The 17,041-nt window shown below is 58.9% G+C and overlaps 1 protein-coding gene across 2 annotated transcripts in view; it reads left to right on the forward strand.

The window, feature by feature from the left end:
* Window positions 1-17,041, forward strand: part of ESPN (espin) — a 38,008-nt gene that overhangs the window by 4,998 nt on the left and 15,969 nt on the right. For both annotated transcript variants that reach the window (XM_034671151.1, XM_034671152.1), the window contains exons 3-5: window positions 8,006-8,192; window positions 8,335-8,517; window positions 8,647-8,778. In XM_034671151.1, coding sequence (XP_034527042.1) covers window positions 8,006-8,192; window positions 8,335-8,517; window positions 8,647-8,778 — 502 coding nt within the window. The remainder of the gene's footprint in view (window positions 1-8,005; window positions 8,193-8,334; window positions 8,518-8,646; window positions 8,779-17,041) is intronic.

Below are 17,041 nucleotides of genomic sequence, written 5' to 3' on the forward strand. Positions count from 1 at the left end.
TGACCCGGCCCCATCAGCACCACCGGCGGGTTTGGTCCCAGATTCCTGACTCGGACCCTCCAGGTTGAGGCCAGGTAGCCGCCCCTGAGACAGGCCTGCAGCCCCACTGTGGGGACTCTAATGCTCCTGTCCCACCCCCTCACTTCACACAGAGGACACCGAGGTCCTGAGAGGGGAAGAATGGACTGTGGTCACCCTTCTGCACCCATAAGCCTCCCCCATCACACATAACGGGCCCCCAAATGCCAGGCTAACGGCAATGCCAACTTAGCCCAAATGGTGTAAACTGAGAGAGGGCTCCAAGCCCGCCCCTGGAAGTGCCGATGAGGAACTCAGGCAGGAGGGGGAGGGGCGAGCCCCCAGGCTGCCCCTGAACCCCTCCTCACCCAAAAGCCTGGGGCCTAGGATGAGCTAGTGCTGTGGAACACCCTCTTGGCCTCAGGGTCTTGGGGACCCTGACCCCTCCCAGGCCATGCCAGGTGCTGGCAGTGATTGGGCCCTGGTGCCAACTCTGAGGCCAGATGGCCTGGGCCGATGAGCCCCTATGAATCTCACAGAGGTGGTCAGAAGACGGGCCCATTCCTGCTGCAGCGTGTGACCTGGCTGATAAGAAGGTGCTTTTGTGAGGTTGCCAGGCTGGCTCAGGCAGGAGGGGGCGGCCGGGAACTGGGGCGGGGCCCGCTGGGAACTGAAGGCCCATGCCCACGTAGCCTCCTATCTCCGGGGTAGACACGCCTGCTCTCCAAGGCTGCACATGGAGACAGCCAGAGGTTCAGGCTGCCGCAGGCCACAGGGCTCAATTCCGGGACCCAGGCAGCCTGGCTATGGAGGCTGCGAGCCTCCCAGACCTGCTGTGAAGCATGGTGAATTATTCACAAGGGCTCAGCTCTCCGGGGCTGGCAGTTGGTGAGGGAGGAAGAGCTCCGGGACCTACCAGTGAGAAACTTGATGCCACCCAGGGAGGCTGTGGGCCGCAGTGGGCTGTGGCAATGACAAGCTGCAGAGGGGCCGGAGGGCTGGACTGCATCACAGGAGGGGGGGCTTGCTCAAGCCAGGCTGCACCCTGAGGTGTTAGAAAAGCCTTGAGATTGCAGGAACACCCTGCACCCACCTACCCCTTGCCCAGTCGATCACAACCCGTAGGGCAAATCCTTCCAGAGGTGGAGGACGTGCCACAGTGACCTCTGGGGCTGTTGCCCCGTGGGGATCCTCCCTGCACAGAAGGAGGGCCATAAGCGGGCGGCACAGAGGCTGGCAGGAACTGGGCTGGGGCTGTTTCAGACCCTGGGTCTCAGGGAGATGGAGTCAGGGGGGTCAGCCCTCCTGGCCAGAAGCACCAGTGGTTGGTGGAGGGGACGCAGGTATCCAGACCTCCAGGCAGGGCAGACAGAGAAGGGGCGAGGAGCAGGTAGCCTCAGAGCTCCTTACCACCTTGCCAGGGCCCAGGCACTGCCTTACACTTGCTTGGCCTCAACCATGTGCAGCTGGATGGGAGCCCCAGGCTCAGTCTAGACCCCTGGGCTTGAGCTTCGAGTCTGGGGAGGACGGTGGAGGGGCTCCAGGCTCTTCCTTCCTTGGGGGTCCCTGTGCTCTGCCATTCCTAGCAAACTGGAAAATCAGACTGCCCGGAAGATTCGTATCAACCGCACCTCTCTGCAAGTACCTCCTTGCCTGAGGCCTGCCCGGCCTGGTGTCAGAGATTGGAAAGTGCCCTGGCCAGCAGTCAGGGTAAACTCGAACGAGCTCCTTCCTGCCGAGTGCTTACTAAGTGCCTAGCACCACCCGGTCCTCTGAGCCTTATAAGCAGCCTGGGCAGTAGCTGGGGTTACAGCAGCCCAGGTTACACACTGATTTATTCAACTAACGTTTATGGAGCATCTGCTCTGCGCCAGGCAATATTCTAACGGCCAGGGATACATCCGTGAGCCAGACAGATGTCCCTGCTGCCCAGTGCTGACTGAGAGAGAATCGGTGCCTCAGAGAGGCTGACCGGGCAGTTGAGGTCCCCCAGGTCCCCCGTGTGGCCTTGATCAAACCATACCCCCTCTCCAGGCCTGTCTCCCACTCCTGCTCCAGTCCCTAATCTCTCAGATCTCCCCTGGCCCTGGCCCTCTTCCCATCGGGCTCTGCCCACCTTTGAGAAGGCAAGTCAGGCCCCTGGACTGCCCACAGGGTCCCTGCTCACTGATAGGGGAGGCCATTTCCCTCTAATGGCCCAGGGCCCTCCTCCCTCTGCCCCGCCCCCATGCCCCCACACCTCACCTGCCCGGCTCCCCCTCCCCTCTCCATTCCGCCTCGGAGCCTCCTTGCAGCCCCTCCCATTGGCTGGCACCCTCCTACCTCCCACTGCCTGGAACTCTCCCCGGGGAAAGCCCATCAGCTGCTCTCTCCCTTCCCTGGAGGCTCTGCTGTACCTCCCCTTCTCAGTAAGTCCTGCCCAGAGCCTCCTTCAGATTGTAACTTGCCCAGCAGCACACACACCCTCCAGCTCTTCCTCACCTTGCCTTATCCCCGCCCCCCATCCTTATCACCACCTGGCATTGCACTCTCTGCCTCCTGGGGACTTCTCCTACCGTGTCTCCCGACTAAGGAAAGCAGACCTTGTCTGCCACCCAGTGCCGGACCCACTGTAAGTGTTGTTGAATGAACGAAGAGTCTGGAAGCCCTGGGACTTGTCCAGCCTGGGTGCAGCTCACTGCGGGTGATCTCAGATGGAGCTCCCTGCTGGGCCTCCCCCGCCTATCTGGCAAATGGACCAGCTGAGGCCATGTGTGAGGAGACAGCACAGAGCTCCTGGTCTCGCTGCCCATCTCACCCACCCCCACAGTTACTCACTCAACAACTAGCAACTGGGCAGGCCACCGGTACTTGGGAGGTAGTGAGCTCTCCTAGCTTCTCGGAGCCAACTTTCAGGGAGGCTCCCAGGGCAAACAAGGGGACAGAGCGAGAGCATGGGCCGTGTTCAGAGAAGTTCTGGCCTATTTGTGTGTGTGTCGGTTTGCCAGCTGGCGCCCCGGTGGAACCAGGCTCTGGGATGGCAGGGGTCTGCTCCTTTCACCGCTCTACCCCGTCCTGGCTTGTGGCAGCCTCGTGACATGTGTCCCTGGGATGAACAAAGTAGGCGCACAAGACAACCCCAGTGACAAGAGCCATAAAGCGAAACGGGGTAGCTTGGTAGAAACCAGTGGGGTTTTCTTTAAATTGAGGGAGTCAAGGAAGGCCTCCTAGGCCAGGTGGGAGCTCATCCGAGACCTGGGTAAAGAGAGGGGCCAGCCCTGCACAAGTCTGGCTTGGGAGCCTTAGAAGGCGGAAGAGCCAGCGGGGGCAGGCACTGAGGCGGGATCAAGCATGGCTTCACTGAGGACCAGAAAGAAGGCCTGGAAGGCTGGGAGAGCTGCAGGGAAGGGTAAGCTCCCAGAAAGAGTCCAGGTTTGCAGGTGGATTGGGTGTAAAGCTGACTATTCTAGAACCTTCCTCAAGTAAGGACGGCATTTCTTCCCTGAGCCAGGCCTAGTTTGGAATCTTTTCAAATAAGCCAGAAGGCACCATTAGAGGACAAGAGAGGTGGAGTCACCAAGGACCCATGACTTTTATCCAGGACAGCCTAACCCCACGACGAGGAGATCTAATCCTTGTGGGAACACCTCTGTGCTGGCCTTCCTTGGAGCAGAAATAATTGCCAAAGAGGAGGGCCACTGGAAGTGCTGCTCTTTGACCTGAGTCTGGTTCCATGGGCAGGTAACTCCTTGCTCCTTGTGGCAAAGGCCACAGTAAGCTGGCACCAGTCTGGACGGAGATTTCCAGCAAGCATTCCATGTTTGTTTCATATCACCATGCAGTAACTTTCTTACTATTCGAAGTTCATCCGTGTCACCTTTTTCCCAGAGAGGAAGAAAAATATGATTTATGTGATTGTTGCTGGAGAATTGCAGACCTATAAAGAGGTCAAGGGTTGAGGGTCTCCAAAGACTCCTAGGGTTTGGGCTTAGGCTACCCTCAAAGGAAGGTAGTGTGGTGCCCTTTACCAGAATGGAGTTGGCACGCGGGGGAGGGTTTGAGGGAGAAAGGCGAGAGATCCGCTCCAGGCACATAAAGTTCCAGAGGCCTGGGCATTGCACACATGCACAGCGAGTGGGGGTAGACTTCGGGTCCAAGCTGGAGAGAGGAAGAGCATTGGGTGCAGGTGGCCTTTGACCCTGGGAAGAAGATGACCTCACCAGCAGGGAGAGGATGTTCAGAAAGGAGACTCTGGGGCATCTCCACCTTTGGAGGTCCGGTGGAAGCCAGGGCCCAGCAAAGAAGGTTTAGGAGGCTTGGCTGGTGAGTCAGTGGCTGGTCCAGGAAGCCAAGAGAGCAGGTGTTCAGGAGAGGCACCTGTTAGGGAATGGCCAAGTCAGATGAGAATGGGAAACCCCTGGCCTTTGGTCATGGGGAGTGACAGCTGAGGCCTCAGTGAGGGGGCTGGCTGGTCAGGATGTGGTTGCAGCACCAGGAAGCAAAGAGCAGCCTTCCCTCCAAGGGAATGTGCTAACCTCCCAAAGCTTCCTCTTCTGTTCTCTTATAAGAGGCAAGGAGATGCTAGACAATTATGATGCCCATTTGCCGTATATGGAAACTGAGGCTCAGGAGGTTAAGAACTCACTAGGGCCCTGCCCAGTGAGCTACAGAGTCAGGGTGCTGAGCGGTGGCCAGGGTCAAGGGCAGGGGCTGGGACTGGAATGGTCACTCTTAGTGTCACTTTGGCTGAACTTGATGGGCTGGAGCCAGTGGGATGCTGAGGCCAGAAGTACCCCCAGACCCCGCCCCTCTCCTCTGGGTGAGTCTCCACAGCAGAAGCAGTGCCTGGCCTGACCTGTGCTTGGTTGGGCCTGGACACCCCAGGCCTGCAGTGCCCCTGCAGAGGCACAGGGAGAAGGGGTCCCAAAATATAACAGTGGCTCCAGGCTCATGCCAGGTGACAGGCCCGTGCCGAGGGCTCTCCAAGCCCGTCTCATGGTTGCTTACTGCCCCCGCTCCCAGGGTGGCTTTGAGAACAGAGACAAGAGGCCAGACCGTGACACAGCTGGGAGGGACTCACGCCCCAGGTCCTCCTTCGACCCAGGTCCTTCTCTGCCTCTCTGTCATCGAGCGATCTGAGACTTCTGTGCACAGTCTCCTCATCTGGAAAGGGGAACAATGCCAGCACCTACCCCGTCAGGTCCCTGAGAGGACTAGGGGGACAGCATGTGCATCTGCTCATGACAGCGCCCGAAACAGATCCATCATTTGATAAACAGTACCTGCAATCACTGTTACTGATTATCATTATGACCACTATTATAAACTCATCTCTCTCTTCATCTAAATTCATAGATTTTGTTCCATGTGCTCATCCACGGTTTTACAATTTCCCCCCAGGGAGCATTTGGGGGCCCCAGCCCTTCTTGCCTCCAGGCCAAAGTAGAAGAGGGTAACAAGGCCTGGACCCCCTTTCCCACCCTTGCCCATCAGTGTATCTGTCTGAGCCATTATGCTGGGGCCTCCCCGGGCTGGACGCTGTGGTTCCAAGAATGCAGACACTGAAATATTAACAGGAATGGTGGTGAGCCGGAGCATTGATGGAGGGCTTCCTCTGTCCCAGAGACTCCGGCTGGGGTGGCAGCCACGGGCCCGGCAAGAGGTTGTGGTCATGACTGCCCCCTCCTGCTCAGGTCCTGTTCTGTGCCAGCTTCTCGGACCTTCTCAGACCTTCCCAGGCTGGCTGGACACCCCAGGATCACAGACACCTGCCAAGCAGGGGTGCTAAGAAGGGCAGGGCTCCTGGCAGATCCGGTGCCCCAAGTTCCATACGTTGCCTTAGGCCTCCCCAGAGAGACCTCACCGGGTCCTGGGTGGTGGCCCCCTCAGCCTCTGCTCTCCAGGACCCCAGTACTCTCTGTGCCTTGGTTACGGGGTGAATAATTCAGGCCACTGAGTGTCGGTCATGAAATATTAAGCAGGCTGTTACTGTCACGTCAGTATGTGAATGCCTGGGGGGGGGCATGATGGCACTGGGGTGTGGAGGCTGGTGGCTGCAAGCCAGAGTGTTCCTGGGAAGAGGCGTGTGGGCGGGTCTCTGTTGCCGGGTGCAGCGTGGGCTCGTGAGCACCATTGCCCCAACTCGGGTGGGGAAACAGAGGGTAGCCAGGCATGGTCCCTGTTCCACACCAAATACATGAAGTGCCGTGCTTGACATCAGGCCCAGAAAAATGGCAGCTCTGTGTCTGGGGTAGGGGTGCCCGTGTCAGGAGTAAGGAGAGAGCAGGGAGGTGCCCAGTGAGGGCTGCAGGTGGCCTGAGGGCAGGGGTCAGGGAAGTGGATAGGAACCAAGGTTTTAGGGGCAGGGAGGAGGGTCCAAGGGGTGTGTGAGGGGAAGGGACCAAGTCATGTTGGGGGTGACAAGAGGGTGGGTGAGTGGGCAGATGGAGGAGGACTGGGTGGCCTAGTGCCCATGTTAATGGACCACTGGGCTGGCACTTGGACGAGGGAGGGAGAGCGTGCGTGAACATTGGTGGAGAGTGCGGGACTAATGTCACCGCTGGGTAGATCCGGAGGCAGATGGATGGGAAGATGTTTAGTCAGGTGAAGAGGCTCACTTCCTGGGGCACGGAGGGCAGATCCAGCGCGGTGGGACTCAGCCCCAAACCAGAGCTTCTGAGACCTGCTGTGGATGGCCCTAGCCGGCTCCTGTGTCTGGCCTAGATTGTGGCTCCACCTAGTGTCCAACTGTGGTAACTGCGCCCTGGGAGGTCCACCCCATTGTGAAGTCAGAAAAACCGAGGCTCAATCAGTGGGGGGGCCAACTTCCGTTTTCCAGCAGCACTCCACCTTATGGGGTTGATTCCCAGCTCGCCAGGTAAGGGAGAATAGTAAGGGAACAGGGATGAGGGGCAGACACCGCTGCAAACTGGACCTCAGGAAAGTCCCGGGAGTAAAGACAGGGAATGGCCTTTCCTGCGTGCCTACTGCATGCACTAGGCCCTGCATCACAAGCATACACTCAAGTGCCATTTACCAGTCCTGTGACCTTTAGCAAGTCACAGCCCCCGAGGCTCAAATGCCGCTCTGCAAAATGGGAATGACAATAGGACTAAGTTAGGGCATCCAGTGAGAACTGCCCATCAATACCACAGCACACCAGAAGTGCCCTGTGAATGGGGGCCGCCTGTAGAGCTGTCAGATTAACAACAGGATATCCAGGTGAATTTTAATTTAGATAAACCACAAATAATATTTTAGTGTAAGTATGTCCCATGCCTTGTTTGGGGTATACTTACACTAGAAAATGATTTCTTGTTTCTCTGAAATTCAGAATTAATTGGGCATCTTGTGTTTTATCTGGCAGCCCTACTCCTCTGCCCTCTGGGAGTTCAGTCTCCTGGGGGAGGCAGAAGCCAAAATCAGTTATGTTCAATCAAGTATGACAGGCAGTCTGTGGAGTGAGCCCAGGGCCGTATGGGGCACAGAGGTAGGAAAGATCGGCTCTGCCTGGGGAAATCAGGGCAGCCTCATGGAGGAGGGATCTGGACTAAGTCTTAGAGAGGAGGGGGGAAGTGCATTCCAGATCAAGAGGGGACCTGATCAAAGACAGACAGGTAAGACAGAAGGTTTGGGGACTCACAGTGACAATGGGTTAACGTGGCTAAAAAGGTAAGAAGAGGCCAGATCTCCACATCCTTGTAGACCTTGGTGAAAAGACCTTGGGCTATTTAGTGAAGACAGGGACTAGGTCAGTCAGATGTGCACTGGAGAAGGGAGGCTGCTGGTTTGGGGTGGCCAAGCCAAAGGGGACCCCCTAAGGGAGGCTGGCATAGGACTAAGAGTCCAGAGGGAGTCAGGGACAGCAGGACCCGGTGGCTAGACCTTCTCCAACCCACTCTCCCACTCTCCCAGCCCTCCAGAGCTCCCCAAAGAACATGAGGGGAGTAAAAAGCCTTTGGAGGGAGGTGGGCGCTGAGAGCCCACGGTGGGTGCTGTGTCTCCGCAGGGGAGTGAATGCCCAAACCAAAAACGGTGCCACGCCCCTGTACCTGGCGTGCCAGGAGGGCCACCTGGAAGTGACGCAGTACCTGGTGCAGGAATGCGGCGCGGACCCGCACGCGAGCGCCCAGGACGGCATGACCCCGCTGCACGCCGCGGCGCAGATGGGCCGCAGCTCGGTCATCGTGTGGCTGGTGAGCTCGGGGTCAGGGCGGGGCGGGGCCCGGGAAGGGGCGGGGTCTGTTCGCGAAGCGGCCTGCACGGACGGGGGGGCGGAGCCTGGAGGGGCCTGGCGCCCAGCCCCCGCCCCTCTTTCCCGCGCCCCCTCCCGCCCAGGTGAGCTGCACCGACGTGAGCCTGTCGGAGCAGGACAAGGACGGCGCCACGGCCATGCACTTCGCGGCGAGCCGCGGCCACGCCAAAGTGCTCAGCTGGCTCCTGCTGCACGGCGGCGAGATCTCGGCCGACCTGTGGGGCGGGACCCCGCTGCACGACGCCGCGGAAAACGGAGAGCTGGAGGTGGGGGCGGGGCCGGAGCGGGTGGGGGGGACGGGCGCCCTCTGCTGGCGCCGAGCTCTCAGTACAGCCCTGCCCCGGCGCGGGGGTCCGGGCCAGCGGCCGGGGTCCTCAGTACGTGGCCCCTCGCAGTGCTGCCAGATCCTGGTAGTGAACGGCGCGGAGCTGGACGTCCGCGACCGCGACGGATTCACGGCCGCCGACCTCTCGGACTACAACGGCCACAGCCACTGCACCCGCTACCTGCGGACAGTGGAGAACATGGTACGACCGCGAGACCCTGGTTATCTTTCCCCCACCCCATCCCCACCTCCCCCGAAAGGTAGGTGTTCTTACCCCTTTACCACGGAGGAAGCTGAGTTTCGGAGACGTGAAGCCCCTGTCCGAGGTCACCCAATGAGGAAGTGCCCTAGACCATCACCCTCTCTCAGCCCAGAACCACTGACCATGGAGGAGTGAGGGGGTGAAGGAAAAAGGGTCAAAGGGAGGAGGGCAGCGTCCTCCTGGTAAGGAGGAAGGTGGAGAAACCACAAGACACTTCCATACCGATNTGGGACCCAGGCAGCCTGGCTATGGAGGCTGCGAGCCTCCCAGACCTGTTGTGAAGCATGGTGAATTATTCACAAGGGCTCAGCTCTCCGGGGCTGGCAGTTGGTGAGGGAGGAAGAGCTCCGGGACCTACCAGTGAGAAACTCGATGCCACCCGGGGAGGCTGTGGGCCGCAGTGGGCTGTGGCAATGACAAGCTGCAGAGGGGCCGGAGGGCTGGACTGCATCACAGGAGGGGGGGCTTGCTCAAGCCAGGCTGCACCCTGAGGTGTTAGAAAAGCCTTGAGATTGCAGGAACACCCTGCACCCACCTACCCCTCGCCCAGTCGATCACAACCCGTAGGGCAAATCCTTCCAGAGGTGGAGGACGTGCCACAGTGACCTCTGGGGCTGTTGCCCCGTGGGGATCCTCCCTGCACAGAAGGAGGGCCATAAGCGGGCGGCACAGAGGCTGGCAGGAACTGGGCTGGGGCTGTTTCAGACCCTGGGTCTCAGGGAGATGGAGTCAGGGGGGTCAGCCCTCCTGGCCAGAAGCACCAGTGGTTGGTGGAGGGGACGCAGGTATCCAGACCTCCAGGCAGGGCAGACAGAGAAGGGGCGAGGAGCAGGTAGCCTCAGAGCTCCTTACCACCTTGCCAGGGCCCAGGCACTGCCTTACACTTGCTTGGCCTCAACCATGTGCAGCTGGATGGGAGCCCCAGGCTCAGTCTAGACCCCTGGGCTTGAGCTTCGAGTCTGGGGAGGACGGTGGAGGGGCTCCAGGCTCTTCCTTCCTTGGGGGTCCCTGTGCTCTGCCATTCCTAGCAAACTGGAAAATCAGACTGCCCGGAAGATTCGTATCAACCGCACCTCTCTGCAAGTACCTCCTTGCCTGAGGCCTGCCCGGCCTGGTGTCAGAGATTGGAAAGTGCCCTGGCCAGCAGTCAGGGTAAACTCGAACGAGCTCCTTCCTGCTGAGTGCTTACTAAGTGCCTAGCACCACCCGGTCCTCTGAGCCTTATAAGCNTCGAACGAGCTCCTTCCTGCCGAGTGCTTACTAAGTGCCTAGCACCACCCGGTCCTCTGAGCCTTATAAGCAGCCTGGGCAGTAGCTGGGGTTACAGCAGCCCAGGTTACACACTGATTTATTCAACTAACGTTTATGGAGCATCTGCTCTGCGCCAGGCAATATTCTAACGGCCAGGGATACATCCGTGAGCCAGACAGATGTCCCTGCTGCCCAGTGCTGACTGAGAGAGAATCGGTGCCTCAGAGAGGCTGACCGGGCAGTTGAGGTCCCCCAGGTCCCCCGTGTGGCCTTGATCAAACCATACCCCCTCTCCAGGCCTGTCTCCCACTCCTGCTCCAGTCCCTAATCTCTCAGGTCTCCCCTGGCCCTGGCCCTCTTCCCATCGGGCTCTGCCCACCTTTGAGAAGGCAAGTCAGGCCCCTGGACTGCCCACAGGGTCCCTGCTCACTGATAGGGGAGGCCATTTCCCTCTAATGGCCCAGGGCCCTCCTCCCTCTGCCCCGCCCCCATGCCCCCACACCTCACCTGCCCGGCTCCCCCTCCCCTCTCCATTCCGCCTCGGAGCCTCCTTGCAGCCCCTCCCATTGGCTGGCACCCTCCTACCTCCCACTGCCTGGAACTCTCCCCGGGGAAAGCCCATCAGCTGCTCTCTCCCTTCCCTGGAGGCTCTGCTGTACCTCCCCTTCTCAGTAAGTCCTGCCCAGAGCCTCCTTCAGATTGTAACTTGCCCAGCAGCACACACACCCTCCAGCTCTTCCTCACCTTGCCTTATCCCCGCCCCCCATCCTTATCACCACCTGGCATTGCACTCTCTGCCTCCTGGGGACTTCTCCTACCGTGTCTCCCGACTAAGGAAAGCAGACCTTGTCTGCCACCCAGTGCCGGACCCACTGTAAGTGTTGTTGAATGAACGAAGAGTCTGGAAGCCCTGGGACTTGTCCAGCCTGGGTGCAGCTCACTGCGGGTGATCTCAGATGGAGCTCCCTGCTGGGCCTCCCCCGCCTATCTGGCAAATGGACCAGCTGAGGCCATGTGTGAGGAGACAGCACAGAGCTCCTGGTCTCGCTGCCCATCTCACCCACCCCCACAGTTACTCACTCAACAACTAGCAACTGGGCAGGCCACCGGTACTTGGGAGGTAGTGAGCTCTCCTAGCTTCTCGGAGCCAACTTTCAGGGAGGCTCCCAGGGCAAACAAGGGGACAGAGCGAGAGCATGGGCCGTGTTCAGAGAAGTTCTGGCCTATTTGTGTGTGTGTCGGTTTGCCAGCTGGCGCCCCGGTGGAACCAGGCTCTGGGATGGCAGGGGTCTGCTCCTTTCACCGCTCTACCCCGTCCTGGCTTGTGGCAGCCTCGTGACATGTGTCCCTGGGATGAACAAAGTAGGCGCACAAGACAACCCCAGTGACAAGAGCCATAAAGCGAAACGGGGTAGCTTGGTAGAAACCAGTGGGGTTTTCTTTAAATTGAGGGAGTCAAGGAAGGCCTCCTAGGCCAGGTGGGAGCTCATCCGAGACCTGGGTAAAGAGAGGGGCCAGCCCTGCACAAGTCTGGCTTGGGAGCCTTAGAAGGCGGAAGAGCCAGCGGGGGCAGGCACTGAGGCGGGATCAAGCATGGCTTCACTGAGGACCAGAAAGAAGGCCTGGAAGGCTGGGAGAGCTGCAGGGAAGGGTGAGCTCCCAGAAAGAGTCCAGGTTTGCAGGTGGATTGGGTGTAAAGCTGACTATTCTAGAACCTTCCTCAAGTAAGGACGGCATTTCTTCCCTGAGCCAGGCCTAGTTTGGAATCTTTTCAAATAAGCCAGAAGGCACCATTAGAGGACAAGAGAGGTGGAGTCACCAAGGACCCATGACTTTTATCCAGGACAGCCTAACCCCACGACGAGGAGATCTAATCCTTGTGGGAACACCTCTGTGCTGGCCTTCCTTGGAGCAGAAATAATTGCCAAAGAGGAGGGCCACTGGAAGTGCTGCTCTTTGACCTGAGTCTGGTTCCATGGGCAGGTAACTCCTTGCTCCTTGTGGCAAAGGCCACAGTAAGCTGGCACCAGTCTGGACGGAGATTTCCAGCAAGCATTCCATGTTTGTTTCATATCACCATGCAGTAACTTTCTTACTATTCGAAGTTCATCCGTGTCACCTTTTTCCCAGAGAGGAAGAAAAATATGATTTATGTGATTGTTGCTGGAGAATTGCAGACCTATAAAGAGGTCAAGGGTTGAGGGTCTCCAAAGACTCCTAGGGTTTGGGCTTAGGCTACCCTCAAAGGAAGGTAGTGTGGTGTCCTTTACCAGAATGGAGTTGGCACGCGGGGGAGGGTTTGAGGGAGAAAGGCGAGAGATCCGCTCCAGGCACATAAAGTTCCAGAGGCCTGGGCATTGCACACATGCACAGCGAGTGGGGGTAGACTTCGGGTCCAAGCTGGAGAGAGGAAGAGCATTGGGTGCAGGTGGCCTTTGACCCTGGGAAGAAGATGACCTCACCAGCAGGGAGAGGATGTTCAGAAAGGAGACTCTGGGGCATCTCCACCTTTGGAGGTCCGGTGGAAGCCAGGGCCCAGCAAAGAAGGTTTAGGAGGCTTGGCTGGTGAGTCAGTGGCTGGTCCAGGAAGCCAAGAGAGCAGGTGTTCAGGAGAGGCACCTGTTAGGGAATGGCCAAGTCAGATGAGAATGGGAAACCCCTGGCCTTTGGTCATGGGGAGTGACAGCTGAGGCCTCAGTGAGGGGGCTGGCTGGTCAGGATGTGGTTGCAGCACCAGGAAGCAAAGAGCAGCCTTCCCTCCAAGGGAATGTGCTAACCTCCCAAAGCTTCCTCTTCTGTTCTCTTATAAGAGGCAAGGAGATGCTAGACAATTATGATGCCCATTTGCCGTATATGGAAACTGAGGCTCAGGAGGTTAAGAACTCACTAGGGCCCTGCCCAGTGAGCTACAGAGTCAGGGTGCTGAGCGGTGGCCAGGGTCAAGGGCAGGGGCTGGGACTGGAATGGTCACTCTTAGTGTCACTTTGGCTGAACTTGATGGGCTGGAGCCAGTGGGATGCTGAGGCCAGAAGTACCCCCAGACCCCGCCCCTCTCCTCTGGGTGAGTCTCCACAGCAGAAGCAGTGCCTGGCCTGACCTGTGCTTGGTTGGGCCTGGACACCCCAGGCCTGCAGTGCCCCTGCAGAGGCACAGGGAGAAGGGGTCCCAAAATATAACAGTGGCTCCAGGCTCATGCCAGGTGACAGGCCCGTGCCGAGGGCTCTCCAAGCCCGTCTCATGGTTGCTTACTGCCCCCGCTCCCAGGGTGGCTTTGAGAACAGAGACAAGAGGCCAGACCGTGACACAGCTGGGAGGGACTCACGCCCCAGGTCCTCCTTCGACCCAGGTCCTTCTCTGCCTCTCTGTCATCGAGCGATCTGAGACTTCTGTGCACAGTCTCCTCATCTGGAAAGGGGAACAATGCCAGCACCTACCCCGTCAGGTCCCTGAGAGGACTAGGGGGACAGCATGTGCATCTGCTCATGACAGCGCCCGAAACAGATCCATCATTTGATAAACAGTACCTGCAATCACTGTTACTGATTATCATTATGACCACTATTATAAACTCATCTCTCTCTTCATCTAAATTCATAGATTTTGTTCCATGTGCTCATCCACGGTTTTACAATTTCCCCCCAGGGAGCATTTGGGGGCCCCAGCCCTTCTTGCCTCCAGGCCAAAGTAGAAGAGGGTAACAAGGCCTGGACCCCCTTTCCCACCCTTGCCCATCAGTGTATCTGTCTGAGCCATTATGCTGGGGCCTCCCCGGGCTGGACGCTGTGGTTCCAAGAATGCAGACACTGAAATATTAACAGGAATGGTGGTGAGCCGGAGCATTGATGGAGGGCTTCCTCTGTCCCAGAGACTCCGGCTGGGGTGGCAGCCACGGGCCCGGCAAGAGGTTGTGGTCATGACTGCCCCCTCCTGCTCAGGTCCTGTTCTGTGCCAGCTTCTCGGACCTTCTCAGACCTTCCCAGGCTGGCTGGACACCCCAGGATCACAGACACCTGCCAAGCAGGGGTGCTAAGAAGGGCAGGGCTCCTGGCAGATCCGGTGCCCCAAGTTCCATACGTTGCCTTAGGCCTCCCCAGAGAGACCTCACCGGGTCCTGGGTGGTGGCCCCCTCAGCCTCTGCTCTCCAGGACCCCAGTACTCTCTGTGCCTTGGTTACGGGGTGAATAATTCAGGCCACTGAGTGTCGGTCATGAAATATTAAGCAGGCTGTTACTGTCACGTCAGTATGTGAATGCCTGGGGGGGGGCATGATGGCACTGGGGTGTGGAGGCTGGTGGCTGCAAGCCAGAGTGTTCCTGGGAAGAGGCGTGTGGGCGGGTCTCTGTTGCCGGGTGCAGCGTGGGCTCGTGAGCACCATTGCCCCAACTCGGGTGGGGAAACAGAGGGTAGCCAGGCATGGTCCCTGTTCCACACCAAATACATGAAGTGCCGTGCTTGACATCAGGCCCAGAAAAATGGCAGCTCTGTGTCTGGGGTAGGGGTGCCCGTGTCAGGAGTAAGGAGAGAGCAGGGAGGTGCCCAGTGAGGGCTGCAGGTGGCCTGAGGGCAGGGGTCAGGGAAGTGGATAGGAACCAAGGTTTTAGGGGCAGGGAGGAGGGTCCAAGGGGTGTGTGAGGGGAAGGGACCAAGTCATGTTGGGGGTGACAAGAGGGTGGGTGAGTGGGCAGATGGAGGAGGACTGGGTGGCCTAGTGCCCATGTTAATGGACCACTGGGCTGGCACTTGGACGAGGGAGGGAGAGCGTGCGTGAACATTGGTGGAGAGTGCGGGACTAATGTCACCGCTGGGTAGATCCGGAGGCAGATGGATGGGAAGATGTTTAGTCAGGTGAAGAGGCTCACTTCCTGGGGCACGGAGGGCAGATCCAGCGCGGTGGGACTCAGCCCCAAACCAGAGCTTCTGAGACCTGCTGTGGATGGCCCTAGCAGGCTCCTGTGTCTGGCCTAGATTGTGGCTCCACCTAGTGTCCAACTGTGGTAACTGCGCCCTGGGAGGTCCACCCCATTGTGAAGTCAGAAAAACCGAGGCTCAATCAGTGGGGGGGCCAACTTCCGTTTTCCAGCAGCACTCCACCTTATGGGGTTGATTCCCAGCTCGCCAGGTAAGGGAGAATAGTAAGGGAACAGGGATGAGGGGCAGACACCGCTGCAAACTGGACCTCAGGAAAGTCCCGGGAGTAAAGACAGGGAATGGCCTTTCCTGCGTGCCTACTGCATGCACTAGGCCCTGCATCACAAGCATACACTCAAGTGCCATTTACCAGTCCTGTGACCTTTAGCAAGTCACAGCCCCCGAGGCTCAAATGCCGCTCTGCAAAATGGGAATGACAATAGGACTAAGTTAGGGCATCCAGTGAGAACTGCCCATCAATACCACAGCACACCAGAAGTGCCCTGTGAATGGGGGCCGCCTGTAGAGCTGTCAGATTAACAACAGGATATCCAGGTGAATTTTAATTTAGATAAACCACAAATAATATTTTAGTGTAAGTATGTCCCATGCCTTGTTTGGGGTATACTTACACTAGAAAATGATTTCTTGTTTCTCTGAAATTCAGAATTAATTGGGCATCTTGTGTTTTATCTGGCAGCCCTACTCCTCTGCCCTCTGGGAGTTCAGTCTCCTGGGGGAGGCAGAAGCCAAAATCAGTTATGTTCAATCAAGTATGACAGGCAGTCTGTGGAGTGAGCCCAGGGCCGTATGGGGCACAGAGGTAGGAAAGATCGGCTCTGCCTGGGGAAATCAGGGCAGCCTCATGGAGGAGGGATCTGGACTAAGTCTTAGAGAGGAGGGGGGAAGTGCATTCCAGATCAAGAGGGGACCTGATCAAAGACAGACAGGTAAGACAGAAGGTTTGGGGACTCACAGTGACAATGGGTTAACGTGGCTAAAAAGGTAAGAAGAGGCCAGATCTCCACATCCTTGTAGACCTTGGTGAAAAGACCTTGGGCTATTTAGTGAAGACAGGGACTAGGTCAGTCAGATGTGCACTGGAGAAGGGAGGCTGCTGGTTTGGGGTGGCCAAGCCAAAGGGGACCCCCTAAGGGAGGCTGGCATAGGACTAAGAGTCCAGAGGGAGTCAGGGACAGCAGGACCCGGTGGCTAGACCTTCTCCAACCCACTCTCCCACTCTCCCAGCCCTCCAGAGCTCCCCAAAGAACATGAGGGGAGTAAAAAGCCTTTGGAGGGAGGTGGGCGCTGAGAGCCCACGGTGGGTGCTGTGTCTCCGCAGGGGAGTGAATGCCCAAACCAAAAACGGTGCCACGCCCCTGTACCTGGCGTGCCAGGAGGGCCACCTGGAAGTGACGCAGTACCTGGTGCAGGAATGCGGCGCGGACCCGCACGCGAGCGCCCAGGACGGCATGACCCCGCTGCACGCCGCGGCGCAGATGGGCCGCAGCTCGGTCATCGTGTGGCTGGTGAGCTCGGGGTCAGGGCGGGGCGGGGCCCGGGAAGGGGCGGGGTCTGTTCGCGAAGCGGCCTGCACGGACGGGGGGGCGGAGCCTGGAGGGGCCTGGCGCCCAGCCCCCGCCCCTCTTTCCCGCGCCCCCTCCCGCCCAGGTGAGCTGCACCGACGTGAGCCTGTCGGAGCAGGACAAGGACGGCGCCACGGCCATGCACTTCGCGGCGAGCCGCGGCCACGCCAAAGTGCTCAGCTGGCTCCTGCTGCACGGCGGCGAGATCTCGGCCGACCTGTGGGGCGGGACCCCGCTGCACGACGCCGCGGAAAACGGAGAGCTGGAGGTGGGGGCGGGGCCGGAGCGGGTGGGGGGGACGGGCGCCCTCTGCTGGCGCCGAGCTCTCAGTACAGCCCTGCCCCGGCGCGGGGGTCCGGGCCAGCGGCCGGGGTCCTCAGTACGTGGCCCCTCGCAGTGCTGCCAGATCCTGGTAGTGAACGGCGCGGAGCTGGACGTCCGCGACCGCGACGGATTCA

Source organism: Ailuropoda melanoleuca, chromosome 11, assembly GCF_002007445.2.
Source record: "Ailuropoda melanoleuca isolate Jingjing chromosome 11, ASM200744v2, whole genome shotgun sequence".
NCBI classification, from domain to species: Eukaryota; Metazoa; Chordata; class Mammalia; order Carnivora; family Ursidae; genus Ailuropoda; species Ailuropoda melanoleuca.